The sequence below is a fragment of the Tenrec ecaudatus genome, chromosome 8 (genome assembly GCF_050624435.1).
Source record: "Tenrec ecaudatus isolate mTenEca1 chromosome 8, mTenEca1.hap1, whole genome shotgun sequence".
NCBI classification, from domain to species: domain Eukaryota; kingdom Metazoa; phylum Chordata; class Mammalia; order Afrosoricida; family Tenrecidae; genus Tenrec; species Tenrec ecaudatus.
In genome coordinates, this window is record NC_134537.1 from 124,986,512 (window position 1) to 125,004,517 (window position 18,006).

General features: G+C 41.5%; 1 protein-coding gene across 2 annotated transcripts in view; it reads right to left on the reverse strand.

Annotated features, from left to right (window-relative positions):
- Window positions 1-2,750: 2,750 nt before the first annotated feature.
- Window positions 2,751-18,006, reverse strand: part of TRAPPC11 (trafficking protein particle complex subunit 11) — a 56,605-nt gene continuing 41,349 nt past the window's right edge. For both annotated transcript variants that reach the window (XM_075556839.1, XM_075556840.1), the window contains exons 24-30: window positions 17,433-17,498; window positions 17,166-17,322; window positions 14,537-14,648; window positions 13,964-14,055; window positions 10,113-10,246; window positions 5,855-6,022; window positions 2,751-3,181 (exon numbers count right to left, since the gene is read on the reverse strand). In XM_075556839.1, coding sequence (XP_075412954.1) covers window positions 3,137-3,181; window positions 5,855-6,022; window positions 10,113-10,246; window positions 13,964-14,055; window positions 14,537-14,648; window positions 17,166-17,322; window positions 17,433-17,498 — 774 coding nt within the window. In that variant the 3' untranslated portion in view covers window positions 2,751-3,136. The remainder of the gene's footprint in view (window positions 3,182-5,854; window positions 6,023-10,112; window positions 10,247-13,963; window positions 14,056-14,536; window positions 14,649-17,165; window positions 17,323-17,432; window positions 17,499-18,006) is intronic.

Below are 18,006 nucleotides of genomic sequence, written 5' to 3' on the forward strand. Positions count from 1 at the left end.
AGGATAAAGCGCTATTCCATGTCAGGTATTTGTCCTAATCACGGACATTGCACGTGACTGCTTCCTGACATCCATCATCACTACCATTACACAAAGGTGGTGCAATCGCTGGGTGCTTAAGGCAGTGAACCGAAAGGTTTGCACACACCTGCGGCTACGAGGGGGAGAGACCTGGTCATCCGCTCCTGTCAAGAGCCCCAGCTTGGAAAACCCACGGGGAGTTTTCTATCCATGGAAATTGACAGCACACAGCCACGATTAGACAACACACTTTGGTTGTCTCTTCTCAGGGTCTAAGGTCTCATGTAGGAGGCCTGGAATCATAGTGTTTACACACTGGGCTAACTGCAAGGTCGGCAGTTCAAAACCACCAGCTGCTCTGAGGGAGGAATATGGAGCTTTCTGCTCCTATCAACAGTTACAGTCTCAGAAACCCACAGGGAAGTTCTACCCTGCTCTATCGGGTCACTGGAGTCGACATCAACTTGTTGGCAGTGGGTGTTTGCTGGGAAAGCCTCACGGGCAGCCATCGTAGGTTTTCATGTTGCTATGATGCGGAGTGCTGGAGCTCAGCTTCCAGACTAAGATGGACTAGGAAGACCTGCACATCTACTCCCAAATATCAACCAATGAAAACCCTATGAATTTTGTTGTTTGTGGGGATGGTGTAGAACCTAGCAATGTTCCGTTCTCTTGGGAATAAGGTCACTATTTAAGTTGGGGCCAACTCAGAAGCAATGAAAGGTCAAAATAACAAGCTTCACAAGGATATTTATAAGCACATCGGGGCTCTTCTAAGAGACCAAAATCTCACAGTAAGTGGAGAAAGGCTGAAGTTGTCAGGGAGATTGTCTGGCTTGGATCCACCACCAATGCTTACGGAAGCAGGTGAGATCAGAAGACAGGTTGCATTGGGTAAACCTTTGCACTGGGCAAAACCTCTTTAACCTAAACCAAACTCACCGCCATCAAGTCAAAGCTGACTCATAGCAACCCCCTGTGGGTTTCCAAGACAGTTGACTGCAGTAGAGAGCCCATTCTTTCTCCAATGCAGCTGCTGGTGGTTTTGAACTGCCAACCATGTGGGTGGAAGCTCAATTCATAATTACTATACCACCAGGGCTCCTAAGACTTCTTTAGAGTACTATAAAGCAAGATTATTACTTTGAGGTCTAAGGTGCGCTCACCTGAAGCTATGGTATTTTCAATTGTTTCATATGCATGTGAAAGTTCTACGTTGGCTAAAGAAGCCCAAAGAAGACTCGATGTATCTGAACTTGTGCAGGCGCAGAATACTGAAATACCACAGACTGCTAAAAGGACAAACAAACGTGTCTTGAAATACTGCCAGAGTGTTCCTTAAGAGGCAAGGATGGTGGGACTTTATCTTACATAGATTTAGTCAAGTTGTCAAAAGAGACTAGTCCCTGGAGAAGGAAATCATGTTTCATAAAGCAGGGCAGTGAAAAAGAGGCAGGCCCTCAAGATGATGGACTGACTCAGCGGCTGCGACAATAGGCCGAGAACCAGTGTGAGGATGGTCCAGGACCAGGCAGTGTTTTGTTCTTTTGTGGATGAGGTCACTACGAGTAGGAACAATTCAATGGCATCTAGTAACATGTGGACATGGGTACGTACCATGAGAGGAGCATGGCAAACACGGACCCCTCCCCTCCAGCAAGGGCTTGTGTACCCTCTCCTCACAAGTAACGACAAATAGATGGCACTGGATAAGCACTGACATTGGATCGGCAATGCTTCTGGGTCTTCTCGCGTATTCATTTACATAATCCTCCTGACGAGTCTGTGAGATAGGTATTTACTATCACCTACATCGTATAGAGAAAAAAACAGATCTAGAGAGGGTAAGTAACCTCAAAGAGTCACCGAGCAACTCCGCAGCAGAGATGGGGTTCGGTCCAACAGTCTGACTGGGATCACAGGGCACTCACTTCTTCCCAAGACAGGCATTCCACTGTCCAGGGGCCCCTGGAGGGGGAGGGCGCACAGCCGCTCTACAGCACAGATCGTCCGGCTTCCAAGCCTGCAGAGTGCTGTGTGCAGCTTTACTGTTGCTCTATGTGTGTGCAAGCTATGCATACACGTGCACGTGTGAGCACAGGCTTCTGACTGCAGGGTGGGGATGGAATGAATAGTCTCCATTAACCGCTGCTCCATACAAGGATAGCTCTTAGAAGCAGTTTCATGACAGTAGGATTAAAAAGGCACAATAGATATATGCAAGGAAATATGAAAGAGACCATATTTATTCACATCACTTATTTCTTTTACAATGCCTGTACTTTAAATAATAATTAGTTCCAGGTTCTTTTAAGTTAAGATATTTTAACAAAGAAAAAACTCAAAATGTGATTTTTATTTACATGAATTAGGAATTTAAATTTTTAACTGTACATCACATCTTTTATCTTTTTCAAATTCTTTTAAACAATTCTTCTCATCATCAGAGCCTTCTTTTTCAAATTAAGATTTTATTAACACAGGTTTGAACCTGTTCCATAATGGTTTCTATTCTGGCGACTAGTTGAACCCCCTGACATTTTGGTGGGAAGTTGTGCCTAGATGACTTCTCTGAATTTCTTTGCTTAAGGTTTTCTGGAAGTGTTCCCTTCCAGCTAGTTACACACTGCTCGTGAGACCTTCCGTCTGGTCTGTCTTGTGAGCACACTCTCCTTCCATCTGTGATGACGGGTTTACTTCGTTTAGCTGACTCTGAACAGAGGCTCACAGGGGGTCCAGGATTTTATTGGGGCAACTTTGGTGCATTTTCCTTCTCCTTGTTCAGTCATTTGAGAATGCTTAATTTTTACCTTTGTTATCATACATGCAAACCACTGACTTTTAAAATTTACTAGTCATAAAATTACTTTCAATAATAACAATGCACTGATCATCTTTTTGCAGCACTGACAGATTCCAAATATTTATTAGTGAAAATATGAGGATAGATTTTTCTACTCTTTTAAGCATGAGTTCCTCTGAATTGTTGGCATAATATTCATTAAAAAATAGAAAACATTAACTTTTTAATCATGATCAAAGCTACCATTCACAATGAAAAACCTATATAGATGTGCTCCACTGTAAGAATAGCCGGGCCAGGCTCCATCCAACATCAGGCAGCAGCAATCGAGTTCTCATCCCCGAGCCGACCTTGTGGCTGGTAAAGAGGGAAAGCAAAATGGATTGACATCGGAAGGCTTGGAAATTCATGCTATTGTTTTACATGAGGGTGTGTACATGAGCACCCATTACAGAATCTGCTTCTTTCCCTTCCCTGTCACCTGGGTAGGAGATTGCACACGTTTCCCTATTAGTCACGATCAGGACCTTCACAGTGCAGTCCACGTTTCCCTTAGCCTCGTGTTCCTGAATGCGTGTGAAATGAAGTCCACGTACCGCTCCTGGCTGACCGTGGAGGAGCCCTGGTGGTGTGGCAGGTTTTACACACTGAGCTGCTAACAAGGCCGGCAGTTCAAACTCACCAGCTGCTCTTTGGGAGCAAGAAGATACTGTCGCAGTCTCCAATACCCTGTTCTATAGGGTGACTAGGAATCAAATGGACTCAATGGCAAACCCGAATCTCTCTCTCTCTTGCTCTGAGCTCAACTACAGATCACCTTTTAAGTAGGTCCCTTTATAGCAGTGGTGCTCAACCTGTGGGTCATGACCTCTTTGGCGGTCGAACGACCCTTTCAATGGAGCTGCCTGATTTATATAACACTAGCAAAATTACAGTTATGAAGTAGTAACGAAAATAATGTTATGGTTGGGGATCACAACATGAGGAACTTTAAGAAAGGGTTGTGACATGAGGAAGGTTGAGAACCGCTGCTTTATAGAATGCAAGATCCCCCAATGTACTTGTTGACCGAGTGTTATTCCCAGTGGCCTTTACAGGATCTAACCTTGAATACTACATAGAGAAAAACAGTTAAAAACTGGCCCTTTCTCTAGGGTCACAGATTGAAAAAATGTAAAAATATCTTATTAGAAATGTCACGTTCTCGCAATTGGCTTTCGGTGAAAATTTTCCAACATGTTAGCAACATTTGAGAGTTGCTAAGTAACTAAAGATTGAAATTTCCCAAAACAATTTGCCACAAATGTGTAATAGCTGAGGCTTGTTGGGAACAGGCGATCAGGAAATGAAACTGAAATGTTACAACTTCAGACAAAATCCATTTGCTATGCTACCAACCACAAGGCTGGTGCTTCAAAAACCCACCAGTCATAAGGGTGTCTGCTCCTTATAAAGACTTAATAGTCTGCTGTGGGGGGGAGTTGGAGGGAAACAGGAGCTAATAAAGAACACAGGGGGAAAATGTTCTGGAAGTGATTATAGAGATGACTGTACAACTCATTAATATGACTGAATGATGGAAGTGTATGGTATGTGAACCATAAGCCAACAAAACTATATTAAAAAGAAAAAATAGAATCTTGACAGCCTACTGAAGTTCTACCATTAAACGAGGTTAGATATTAAAAAATAATTTTAAAAAGACTTACAGTTTAGGAAGTACTGTATAGGGTCTCTAAGAATCAAAATGGACATGGTTCTGGGCTCTTTCTAATGCGTACAGCAGAGTAATTTCTGGAGAACGCTCTGAAGAAGTGAAAAGCGCACTCAAATCCTTTCCATTCTGTTGCTGCAGCGGCTGCCGTGTCCCTATGATTGCATGCACCATGTATGTGACGTAAGCATGTTACACATGTCTCTGACAATCAGGGCAGGTGTGAAGTGAACGGAGAATAGGTCCCCCATCTTTATTTTTATACTTATCATTCGTTTTTGGACCGATGGGCGATCTTCAGATTTAGAATCTGCTTAAGGGGCTGGCCTGGCTAATTCCTTGTCAAGTTGGTTTTACAAGCAGAGACAGGCTATCGTACGGTTAGGCAACTGAATTATTTCATCTACCAAAGGGAAATCATGATCCAATCTTGTCCAGGAGGCAGCACGGTGCAACAAAACTTGGTTGAGTGATGAAAGTGTCCCCATCAATGTTGTCCAATACAGAAGTTCTCCCCCAGCTTCCAACGGCCACTGGGCACTTCAAATATTGTTCATGTAACTGACGGATTATTTTTAAATTTTAATTTAATTTTAATACCAGTGGCCACATGTGACTAGCACAATGGACAACGCAGCTTTCAAGGTTAGTAAAGGCAAGGGGAGATACAAGATCCCACCAGTGAAGATTCAAGAGGTCATTCTCATTCACTTTGTTAGTGTAAAGACATTTTTGTACTAAGTTTCTCCAACTGATAAAGGAAATGGTGCTGAGGATTCCAGGCCATTTCATTGTGAAAGGCGAGCACTGCGTTGAAGAGAAGAGGATGGCAGCAGTCAGAAAGGGACATGTGCACCTATTCAACCAATGCAACTCATGGCAACCCCGAATGCCAGGGTCGAACTGTGCTCCATCGGGTTGTCAATGGCTGAATTTGGAAAGAAGATGGCCAGACCATTCTTCTGAGGTACTTGTTGGTGGATTTGAACTGTCAACCTTTAAGACAGCAACTGAGAGCATTAAGCATTTCCACCACCTGGGACCTCACAATAAAGATAAATATTGTCTATCGAAAGGAATACAGACTTGAAAATTAGATTTAATGAAGTGAACTTTATAGAAATTAGAGCAATATTATCAAATTACTATATTAAAACTATTGCCGTGACTTTCAAAATATTAATGAAATTTAGATAAAATAAATCTTTTGTTTGCTTCTAAGACTATACAGTTTGGGATCATTGTATCTTAGGTGGGGTTCACATTTAAGGCCATTAACTCTGTTTTCTTCAGAGCGGAGTGTTCTAATCCCTTACCTTTACAAAAATACTGGTGGGTACAAAACGCCTCAGCAGCTGATCAGTGAAGTTAGGGAATCTCAGCAAGTTGATGTTGAGAGATGGGAGCTGCTGGTAGCCAGCCATCAGAGGGTAGAAATTATACAGCATTTCCTGTTTGGTACCAGGTAGGATGCGTAATCGAATCTAGATTACAAAAAATAGAAAAAGGTGATCGTATACACACATTTGTAAGTTGCACACAGTGTTAGCAGTCAACAATTAACAACAAATGATTGCACACATCCTTATCGGTCTGGTGAAATATTCACTCTTCCTTCTATTCCATCTCTGACAGATCCCAAACTGCAAAGATGAATTCACAGCAGACTAGCATCAGGCATATTATAACTGCAGAATAAGTATGTGATTTCTCTGTTTTTACCAAGATCTTAAAAGCAATTTGCATTCTGGTTTAAGAATAAGAACACTAGATGGGTCAATATTTTCGGTGTCTTACAGCAGGTAGATTACAGATTCATAATATGCTATGGCATCGTTTATAGAAAAGACTCCATTGTACACACCATGTGAACACAATACAAATTAGTTATGTCTGGTGTTTTCTTTTATATTTTATATTCAACTTCTCTAAGTTAACTTTAGGGGAAAAAAGATTTTTGGAAATCTTTGATAATATTTTAGAAAGAACAATCTTTCTAAACATAAGATTTTAGTATCTTTGTATTTTCAAATTGTTTTATAATAAACGCAATAAAAGCAAACTCATTTGCAACTGAACACATACATGCATATGATGTGCCAAAGAATATAAGTGCATGTGTATCAAGACATTACAGTGGGCATAATCAATATTACATCTCACAAACTAAAAATGTTACATGGAGTTGTAGTATCATATCTAATTCTATTTTTTATTTAACAACAAACAGTCCTTAGAATATGTACAGCACAGTTGTTAAGACAGGTTTGGGAGAAGGGGGGAAAAAGAGATTATACCAAGGGCTCAAATAGAAAGAAAATGTTTTTAAAATGAAGATGGCCCCAAAGCCCACCTGTAGAAAATTGGACATCTCTCACTGAAGGGTCACAAGGAAGAGACAAGCCAGTCAGCGTAGTACAGCACCCTCGAAACATACAACTTTCATCTAGTTCTTTCATGTCTGTTCCCTCCTCCAGCCCCCTGCTATCATGACCCCAATTCTACCTTACAAATCCAGCTAGACCAGAGGATGTACACATACAGATAAGAGCTGGAAACACAGGGAATCCAGGCCAGATAAACTCCTTAGGACCAATAACAAGAGTAGCGATACTAGGAGGGTGAGGGAAAGGTGGGGGATGAACAACAGAAAAGTAGGTGAAGGAAGACAGCAGTTAGTGTAAGACATGAAAAAAATTTATAAATTATCAAGGGTGTGTGAGGGAGGCAAGGGGAACTGAGCTGATACTAGGGCTCAAGTAAAAGGAAAATGTTTTGGAAATGATGATGGCAACAAATGTACAAATGTATTTGACACAATATATGTATGTATTGTGATAAGAGCTATATGAGCCCCCAATAAAATATATAAAAAAAGCTTTTGTTCCTCTGATTATGCCCTTGTTAATGAAAAGCATTGAGTAGAGTCTATTTTACCATGCTGGCAGTAGAGCGGAGGGACCCAGATTTTTGCTACAGACTGTTAGGTTTGCTTGATGAACTTTTCTACCACTGGATTAAATGAATGAATCAAAGACCTGAACAACTGATTTTCAACACACAAAACCCGTTGTTATCAAGTCAAATCTGATTGACTGCAACCCGACAGGACAAAAAGACCTTCCCCAAAGGCTTCCCAAGGCTGCAAATCTTTATGGAAATGGTGGCCACATCTCTCCAGTGCGTTGGCTGACGGGCTTCAACCACTAAGTCACAAAGGGTCATCATACCAACTGAAAAAAAAACCAACTTACTGCCACTGACTTGATTCCAACTCATAAGGACTCCATAGGACAGAGCAGAGCATCCTCAATGGGTTTCTGAGTCTGTAACACTACAGGAGTACAAAGCCTCCTTTTGCTCCAGTGGAGTGACTGGTGTATTTGAACTACTGACCTTGTGATTTGCAACCTACCACACCACCCAGGGTCCAACGATTGTAAATTTTTACAGGATTAAAATTTCCATTAACATTGAGAAAAGCATTTACTTTTTGGGTATTAATTCTGACATAACACAGCCCAAGGTTAATGAACGTATTATTTTATAAGGAATGAGAACCGGAATGCCTGCTATCAACGATGTGAAAAGATAAGGACTGCCTTATCCTGGTGGTAGAGTGGGTTAGATGTGGGCTACAAACTGCAGACTTGGTCATTCAAGCCTACCAGCCATTCTGCTGGAGAAGATGAAGCTGTCCACCTAAGTAAAGAGTTCCAGTCCTGGAAACCCAAAGGGGCAGTTCTACCCTGTCCTACACAGGGTCGCTAGGAGTCAGAATCAACTCAATGGCAGTAGTTTGGTTGTTTACAGGAAGCAGTATTTAGCTTTACAAGTTACAATGAACAAGATGTATATATCTCAAGGTGAAAAAAAGAAAGAAAAATTCAAGTCTTAAGTTAAACTATTGAAGGATTCTATGGCAAAATATTACACGGCACAGAAGTCATGAAAAGAAATACACAGAGCCATTGTACCAAAAGGAAAACCCCTGCCAGGTCGCCATTACAAGAGGGAACACAATGATCAAGGACCAGTGCAGCACAGGGAAAGGCTGGCTGCACCGAGGCCTTAGTGAAAAGCACGCCGTCAGCACGGATGGACTACCGACTGCCCTGTTTCAACAAGCGGACGCAGCACTGGGAGCACTCACTAGTTTGTGTCATGCAATGTGGAAGATGGCTACTTAGCCAACTAACAGGAAAATATCCATAGTTGTGCTCATTCCAAAGAAAGGTGACCCAACAGAATATGGAAATCAACATCATTAATATTACATGTATGTAAAATTTCCTGAAGGTAATTAAAAAATGGTTGCAGCAGTACATTAACAGGGAGCGGCCATAAATTCCAGCCAGATTCAAAAGAAGACATAGAATAAGAGACTATGCTGCGAACATCAGATGAACCTTGGCTGAAAGCAGAGAATTCCAGAATGATCTTTACTTGTGCTCTACTGGTGATGAGAAGACATCCAACTGTGTGTGTATCGTAAGAAACCGGGGTAACACTGCGCAGCGTGAGAACTTTAGAACACTTCATTGGACTCCTGCAGAACCTGTATTTAAACCAAGAAGCAATGGTTCAAGCAGAATGGGGGGGGGGGGCTATTGCTGGGTTTAAATTCAGGAGAGGTACGTCCGTGTTATGCCCTTTCAGTATATTTAATCAATCTGTATGCCCGACCTGAGAAATTGGACTACATGGAGACGAATGTGCCATCAGGACTGGACGAAGGTGTATGCCGATGACACAACCTTGTTTGGTGAAAGGGAGAAGGACTTGAAGCATGTGCTGATGAAGTTAAAAGACTAGAGTAGTATTCAATGTGGATCACACCTCAACATTAATGATAAACAGAGAAAAGATTGAAGTTGTCAAAGATTTCATTTTACTTGGATCTATAATCAATGCCCATAGAAGCAAAAATCAAAAAGTCAATGGCATATTGCATTAGGCAAATCTGCTGCACGAGAGCTCCAGGGTGTCGGGAGAGTAAGGATGTTGCAGACTACGCTGCACTGCAGCCAAGCCATGGCATTTTCAATTGCCTACGCTACAGGTGAACACTGCAGAAGACCGAAGAGACTTGAAGTATGATGTGGATGAAAAGTACTGAAAGTGCTATGGGCTGCCGAAAGAACAGAGAAGTAGGTTTGGGAGCAAGTACACCCAAATGCTCCTTTGAAACGAGATGGTTAGGCTCGGTCTTACATACTTTGGACATGGTCATCAGGAGATACCGATCCCTTAAGAAGGACATCATGCTTGGTAAAGTAGGCGGACAGTGAAAAAGAGGAAGATCCTCCAGGAGAGGGGAGTGACACGGTGGCTATGACAATACCAACCATGTAAGATGACCCAAGACTAGACTGGGAAGGATTTTGTTCTGTTACACACGGGGTTCATATGAGATAGAGCGGACGCAAAGGTACCTGACACTCCCCACCACAAAGATTCACTACGATCAAAATAATAGGGACCAGTTAGGCTTCCCCAGTTGTTTTCTAAAATATAAATGACCAACTCTATTTCCTAGCCACACTTTGTGTCTACGTGAGCAATCCCATGTACCTGTTTAAGACCGGAGAACATGAAGGCATCACTCGGCTCCACAGAAATTTCCACATCTTGCACTAAGGTCGTCTTATTCTGTAGGTGGTACTTGACAGGCAGTGACTCTCGGACACGTCCAAATGAAGGCAGATCTGCACAGGAAGATAACACATTTTTCTTAGTTAAGTGAATTCTTTTTGAAAATGTATCTTATTCTAGAAAAGTGAGATTATTTAAATACATAATTATTACATTCTTGTCAAATAAAAAAATGTGCTGGACAATTTCCATGTGCCCATGACAGAGTGAGCTAAGAAAATCAGTCTCCTTATGAAACTGATTGCCTTCAAAAGGACTTAGCTGTTAAAAGTTGAATTCTTTAGTACTATTTTATTTTGTTGCTTCTCCTGAGAATATATGCAGCAAAGCATACACCAATGTAACCACTCTCATACAAACCCCATGCATACACACGTGACGCACATCAAGTTAACCACTCAACCACTTGTGCAGCCACTCTCACTGTCCTTTTCTGAGCCATTCCTCTCCAAATACTGCAACCTCATTGTTCCCAAAGTTCCTACCTAACTAATCTTTGGAATTACTGTGTCTCTTTGATCTGTAGATGGTTCTTAAAAGATTAAAATGCTTCGGACAGACACTCTTTCTTCTCATTAAATCTCCTGTATGATTTTAAGAATATTTCAGTGTGTGCTTCGGACAGATACTCTTTCTTCTCATTAAATCTCCTGTATGATTTTAGGAATATTTCAGTGTATAATTTTGGTTTAAGATTTAAGACTATCACAGGGCCATAGTGTCAGGGGTTCAGCCAGCCCTCATAGCTCCAAAAAGTCTGCAGTCTAGGAAACTCTGAAATTCTGTTCAGTCCTGGTAGCCTAGCATCATCCAGGTTTTCTGGTCCCATGGCAAAGGAGGCCCTTGTTCGTGGAGGCAGTTTCACACCCCCTCTTCCTCTGTTGCTCTAGGAAACAGAAACCAATGGCCTTTCTTCGGATGGATGCTGAAAGGCTTTTCAGACCCCCTCAGCAATGCACAAGGAACGAGCGTCTAAAATAGAAGCACCAGAACCACTATCAGGCCAGCTAACTGAGATGTCCCCGACACTATCACCCTAAAGCTTCCTATCTAGGAATCGATTCCGATGAGTTTCGTGGTTGGGCCTAACCAGTCTTAGCAGCTTTTTGTTTGTTTTCATCTGGGTCGTTGTTACAAATATAGGCTTCTTTCTCACATAACTTTTTCTAGTTCAACTTTTTCCAGGTGCACACCTTCCTGAAAGCAATTAGAATAGTTGGCTGTGGTACCTTAGCCTTAATCAACGTAAGCGTTCCTCTGCCAGTAATGTTTACTTTCCTCTAATCCTCATAAACTCACTCTCACTGTCATCACGTGGAGTGCGACTCATGGCGACCCCACAGGACAGGGCCGAATTGTCCTTGTGGGTTCCCGAGGATGTAATTCTTTATAGGATCAGAAAGCCTCCTTCCCCTCCCATGAAGCATTTGTTGGTCTTGAACTGCTGACTTTGCAGTTAGCAGCCCAACGTGAACACAATGCCACCAGGACTATTCCATTCTTCTGTTTAGCATGCATCTATCGGAGGTCATTTTGACTGCTGGGTATCGCTGGGCTGCTTCCACCTTTTAGGCATTGTGAACAGTGCTGCAATTAACATTGGTGTACACGTCTCTTTCTGAGTCTTTGAGGTGTAAAATTGCTGAATCAGATGGTAGTTCCAATTTAAGAAAACCACTCACTATTTTCTAAACTTCTGCATTGCCTATACCATTACATTCCTACCAACAACGGGTACAGGTTTCAACTTCCTGACAGCCTCATCAACAGTTGCTATTTTCAGTTTTCTATTCTATCAAGGCCATCCCAGTGGGAGGAAAATGATATCTCACATTGGTTTTACCTTGTATCTAGGACAACAAACTGGGCTGAGCATCTCCTCGTGTTTGCTGCACACCTGAATGTCCTTATAGGTGAAAGGCTAGTTAAGCCACGTGACCACTTGTGGCTGGATTATTTGTCCTCTTGTTATTCAGCTATCAGAGTTTTATGGGTTTTTTGAGTATTTTTATGTGATGCCTGAAAATATTCTCCAGTAAGTACACTGTCTTTTTACTTTTTGTTATCTTTTCTTTTTTATGAGCTTCCATTTGATTTTATTACCTAATTCATTGTTAGAGGCCAGGTCCAACAATGTATATATTCAGGTCCGTAATCCATGTTTGTTTCTGTGTATGGTGTAAAGTAAGAATCCTGTTTCTTTTTTTGAACGTGCAATCCGGTTTCCCCAAGACCATTCATTGAAGAGGGTCTCCTCTCCCCAACAATGAACTTCAGTTGACGACATGTGGGTTTCTTTCTGGACTCTCGGGGTAGTCTGTGTTAGCAATGGCAGACGGGTCAGATAACTGGAGCTGTGACACGTTTTAAATCAGGAAACGGGAGCCCTCCTGCTTCGTTCTTCTCCCTCAGTGTCGTTCTAGTTATCTGAAACTCTTATCGCTGGGGACTAGTTTTTGCATTTGTGAAGAAGGGTGTTGGAATTTTTATCAACATGTAGTTCAAACTACAGATCACTTTGGGTAGTACTGACATCGTAGTAAGATTGTCTTTTAGCCCAAGAACAGAACATCTTGTCATTTATTTCACTCTGTCAGCAGTGTTTTATGATTTTCATTACATACACTGTTCATGTTCATAGTTAGATTTTTTTTTCATAGCTAGATTACTAGGTATTTTCTTTTCTTAGATGTTATGAATAGAATCTCGTTTCCTTTCAGTTCTCATTGCTGGTTTTTGTTATTTTCAACTCTGTTAAATGCCTCTATTACCTCTAGAAGTTTTCTCGCAAGCTCTTTGGGGTTTTATACATACAACATCATAGCAACTTTGTAAAAATCTACCAAAGATTTCTCTAAGTATTAATCAGTTTCTGAAACTAAACAAAAGCACATGCTTTGGTGCAACTAAAAGTCAAACACACGTGCACACACACACACAAATACACACATATACATGTGCTCCTCCCCGCAAATTACTATAGACTCCTGGGTACCCAAACAGTTGATACAGGGAAGTTTCTCTTGATAAAAGTATTATAACAATTACAGAGAACCTAATAGTTAGACTTCATCAGGAAGGAGCGCAAACCATCAAACAAGAATTATTCCAGCCCCAAATCTGAACCCGAAGCTGATCTACCAGCCAATTTATAGGGTTAGAAAAACATTTAAAATACACTATACTGTCAGCAAAATTTAGGCTGTTGGAAGCTCTCCAGAAAATATGAATTGGATTCTTCAACAAATACACAGCACGGAGAAGTGTAATTAGGGTTGGAATGGAGAGGGGCAGAGGGAAAGGCGACAGGAGATTGGGAGTAAGTGGGAGAAAACACAGAAGGGGAGGAAGGGGCAAAGTAAGATTGGGAGGAGTCTGCTTGCCTTTAGGTTAACAGAGTGCACCTGCAGTATGCAGGCCTTACTCACATTCTGATCCAAGCAACTGTGAACATTATTTAAATTGGAAAAATGTGAACCCTGGAATGTGTTTCCATTAAGAAATTATTGCTAATTTTTTACATCATTAGGGTGTTTAGAAAGAGTAATTACTTTTCAAAGATACCTACTGAAATTTTAAATAATGATATCTAGGATTTGCTCCAAAACAGAAGTGTGTTGGGTATAAATGAAACATAAGTGACCACAGTCTACTTTTATGAATGTTGGAAAATTCTCCTATTAAGACATTGAAAAATCAAATCTTGTACATTTAAAAAAAAGTATTATTAGATTCTTCTTGTGAAGTAAAATAATTGGAATTCCCATTACCTGCATTCACGTGGAGAGGGATGTTTTCTACAATCACATGTGGTAGCGTGATGGTGGTACTGATGACAGGGATGTTTTCTAGGGCTGAAGTCCTATGGAGTGAAGGTCACTTTTCAAGCTCATATTGCATGTAAAAACAATAAATCACAACCACGCAGACTTTTCTCCCCACAAATGTACAGTACTTAATACAGAACATTAAGACATTGAAAAATCAAATCTGTACATTAAAAAAAATGGCCGCACTCTTATTAACTCTAGTAACTTATTGATTTGAGTTTTCTAAATAGCAAATCCTACTGACTGAAAATATGAACATTTATGTCTCCACTAAAGTACAGATTTTTTATTCAGATTTCACTCTGTTACAATTTTATCAGCATAGAGGTCACAGATGTGAAAAACAAATGAACATTTAACAATAATTTTTCAGTCTTTCTGTTTTGGGAGAATGGTTCCATTCTAGCCACGGTGCAAACTCGGTTGTCCAGCATGGCAGGGACGGCAACACACAATGAAAGCATTCGAAGGGCAAAGACAGCGGGAAAGGGCAGAGTTGATCAGCAGGCTTACCTTTTCCAGGAGATAATGTAACGCCCCGTTGCAACTCCCCCTTCAACATTTCCCCCAGATGGGCACCGAAGGCAAAAGCATTCGCTAGCACTCTCTCCCGTCTGTAAGACAACTGCAAGAGAAGCGTTCATTGTCCTGATGCAGCAGTCCTGTCCCCAGAGGAGAGTTTCACATGCGCGCAATACAACCAAAGAAGAATGCCTTTATCATCCATGTATCACTTCTAAAGCTCAGAGACATCAGGGTCACAATACTAGTATGTGTGTGAGATGAGAAATTCTCTGCCCAGTTTTTTCCCTAACATATCAATATTCTGTTATTTTTAAAAACAACAAAACAAAAACCAGGTAAGGTTTCTTTCTGTATGTCTGTGGCAAATTTTCTACTGAAAATAACGACAGGGAGAAGTCAGAAGACAAAATAACACAAGCTGAATATTTGTCTTTCTCTAACTGGAAACACTTCAAGATAGAAAAGAAGACAAGCTAGTCCTTAAGATCTCAGTGGCCTACTCCAAAAACATATGAATGATACACTCAACTAGAACTCTAGCTTACATGGCCTCATTATTGCCGGTGTGGCTTCCGGTGCAAGGATGCTGTCCTCTTGCCTGTTTTACAGTAAATCCTGATGACAAGGTAACTGCTCATCTCACCCAATCCCTACTTCTTTGTCAGCACTGTACTGCCTAGTGGAATCATGAAAAGAATGGCCTAGCAATCTGCTTCTATTACGACAACAGCCAAGAAAATCCTATGAAACAGCTCTCTCTATAGCAACACAGGGTGGCCCTTAGTCAGGACTGACTCCACGGCAGCTAACAACAGTGAAATCACCTGATGTTGGCCATGCAAACACAAGTGAGCCTGCTTGGGCTTTAAGATTGACATAGTCTTGTAGGGAAGCAAGACCATCTATATAAATCATTACAGCAGGATGGGATAAATGTTTACTAAAGAAAGGTCAGAACCAAACACCATGAAAAACAAAGAAGGAAGAATACGTCATCCTGCTTGGCAGGATCAAGAAATATTTATGTGAACTCTAAACAACAATAAGCGAAAAAAAAGAACACAGAGGTAGGCTTGATAATTAAATCCAGTCCAGCCTGGCACTAAATCTTATAATTCAAAATTAACCCATGAAAATACAAGGAAGTAGACAGCAGAGAAAAACAGAGGCAGAGACAATGATGTCCAGAAATGAGAGAGAAGATGAAGGCAATGTAAAATTATAAAATGCTACAAGGTCTACATGTAACCTCCTCCCTGGAGGACGGACAGCGGAAACCTGGGTGAGGGAGACGTCGGATGGTGTAAGATATGATAAAATAATAATGGCGGGTGAGGGGAGACGCCGGGGAGTGTAAGATAAGATTTAATAATCATTTGTAAACTATCAAGGGACCAAGGGTGGGATCGGGGAGGGAGGGGGACGGGGGAAAAAAAGGGAAATCGAGCTAATTCCAGGAACCCAAGTGGAAGGTGAATTTTGAGAATGACGAGTGCAACGAATGTATAAGGGTGCTTTGCTCAACTGATGTATGTACAGACTGTGTTAAGAGCCTTATGAGCCCCAATAAAAAGATTAAAAAAATTATCAAGGGTTCAAGGGGAGGGGAGAGTGGGGAGGGAGGGGAAAAATGAGGAGCTGATACCAAGGGCTCAAGTAGAAAGCAGGTGTTTTGAGAATGATGATGGCAACATACGTACGAATGTGCTGGACACAAATTATTTGTGTACGGATTGTGAAAAGAGTTGTATGAGCCCCTAATAAAATGATTAAAAAAATTATAAAATGCTTATTATTACGATATATAGGATCTGACACATTTCTAGCATTTAAACATTCCAGAGGAATGTAAACAATTAGCACTTGACTACTAGTCCAAAAGTTGGTGTACTAGTTAGATGCGCCTTAGGGAAAAGGGTTGGTGATCTGCTTCCAAAGGGCCAAACACAGATACGACAACCCTACAGACCAGTTCTCTGCAACGGTGAGGTCATTAAAACCCAGAGGTGACCTAATGCCAACTAACAAACAGAGCAATCAGAGAGTTTACAGCATGCTTCATTTCAATCCACTGCTCTTAAAGATCTGATGGCAAGATGTTAGACACAAACATAATTATGCTACCATTCCAAGGGAAAACAAAACCCTGATAGTGTGGGGGTTACGCAATGGGCTACTAACTCCAAGGTCAGCAGTTTGAAACCACTAGCCACTCCAAGGGAGAAAAATGGGGCTTTCTACTCCTGTCTCCCAAACTCACAGGGCCAGTTCTACTTGTCCTACAGGGTTGCTACGAGTCAGCACCAGCTTGATGGCAGTGAATTTTGGCTTTACAGTGTAGTTTCCTACAATGCACAGCAGTGGAGCACAGAGGCTGTCTACTGTCTTTGGGGCTTTCTTGGGAGCCTAGCATGAGGCCTTACAGTAAAGCACTTGATAACTATTTGCTGACTACTTATCAACTGCTACTGGAACTTTTTTCAGGGCTGATACATTCTAAACGTATTTGCATTTGTGAGAATAAATCATAAGCTCTCATTTAAAATAAGAACTGAACTCTTGCTTACATTACTAATTTTTACAGGCAAGCACACACCAGGAGAATCCCCATACTCACCTTTGTCCACCTGGGACTCTAGCTGATCCACAGGGGTCATAGACGGAGCAAGCTGTAGCTCACTGGATACAACAGTGAGGGCCCACGGAGAGGCACTTAGAATGTCCGTCATCAACAGAAAGGGGATGTCAGCATAGACCCTTTCTAGGTGCTCAAACTGTCACAAGTGAAGACAAAGAGTCTGTCAGGAACGACCGTGAGTCCACCTCATTTCTTTATGTCAGTTTCATACCCTAAATGATTTCAGTATGCTTTTCAGGAACATACCTTTGAAGAGACAAATTTAACTGCAACATCAAATGGAAAGACCGTCTCTACTGTTACAGTTTCATCCTACAAGAAAAATTTAACAGTACCTTCAATGTCTTTCTAAATCCTGACATCAAACAAAAGTTGAAAATTTTATGATCATAAAATAGGCCCAATTTAGCAGCTCTACCTTAGATGGTATTTGTAAAACGTGATAGACCTAACTGATCTTTCTACCTTGCAATTTTCTAATAGTTCATGGACTCCACAACTGCACAGAACTTTAGACCAAAACAAGTTAACGGTTTAAGTGCCCAAGACTGGACACAGCTGGTGCTGAGACGGCGCTCTCCTCTCCTACTTCACCATCTCGGGCTTTTCACTCCCACTGTGCGACTGCCTGCCGCTTTTCGGTCTGTTGCTTATCTGTCTGCCCTCACTTGGGAAACATTCCTCTCGTACGTTAGTTTTTCCCTCTCAAAGACCTGTGAACAGCCCCAGGCTGGGCTCTGGGCAGTGCCCAAACTATCAAGCCCTCTTCTCTGCTGGGACGGAGGCTCGAGTCCTAAGAAAAGGCCTGAGACAACATTGT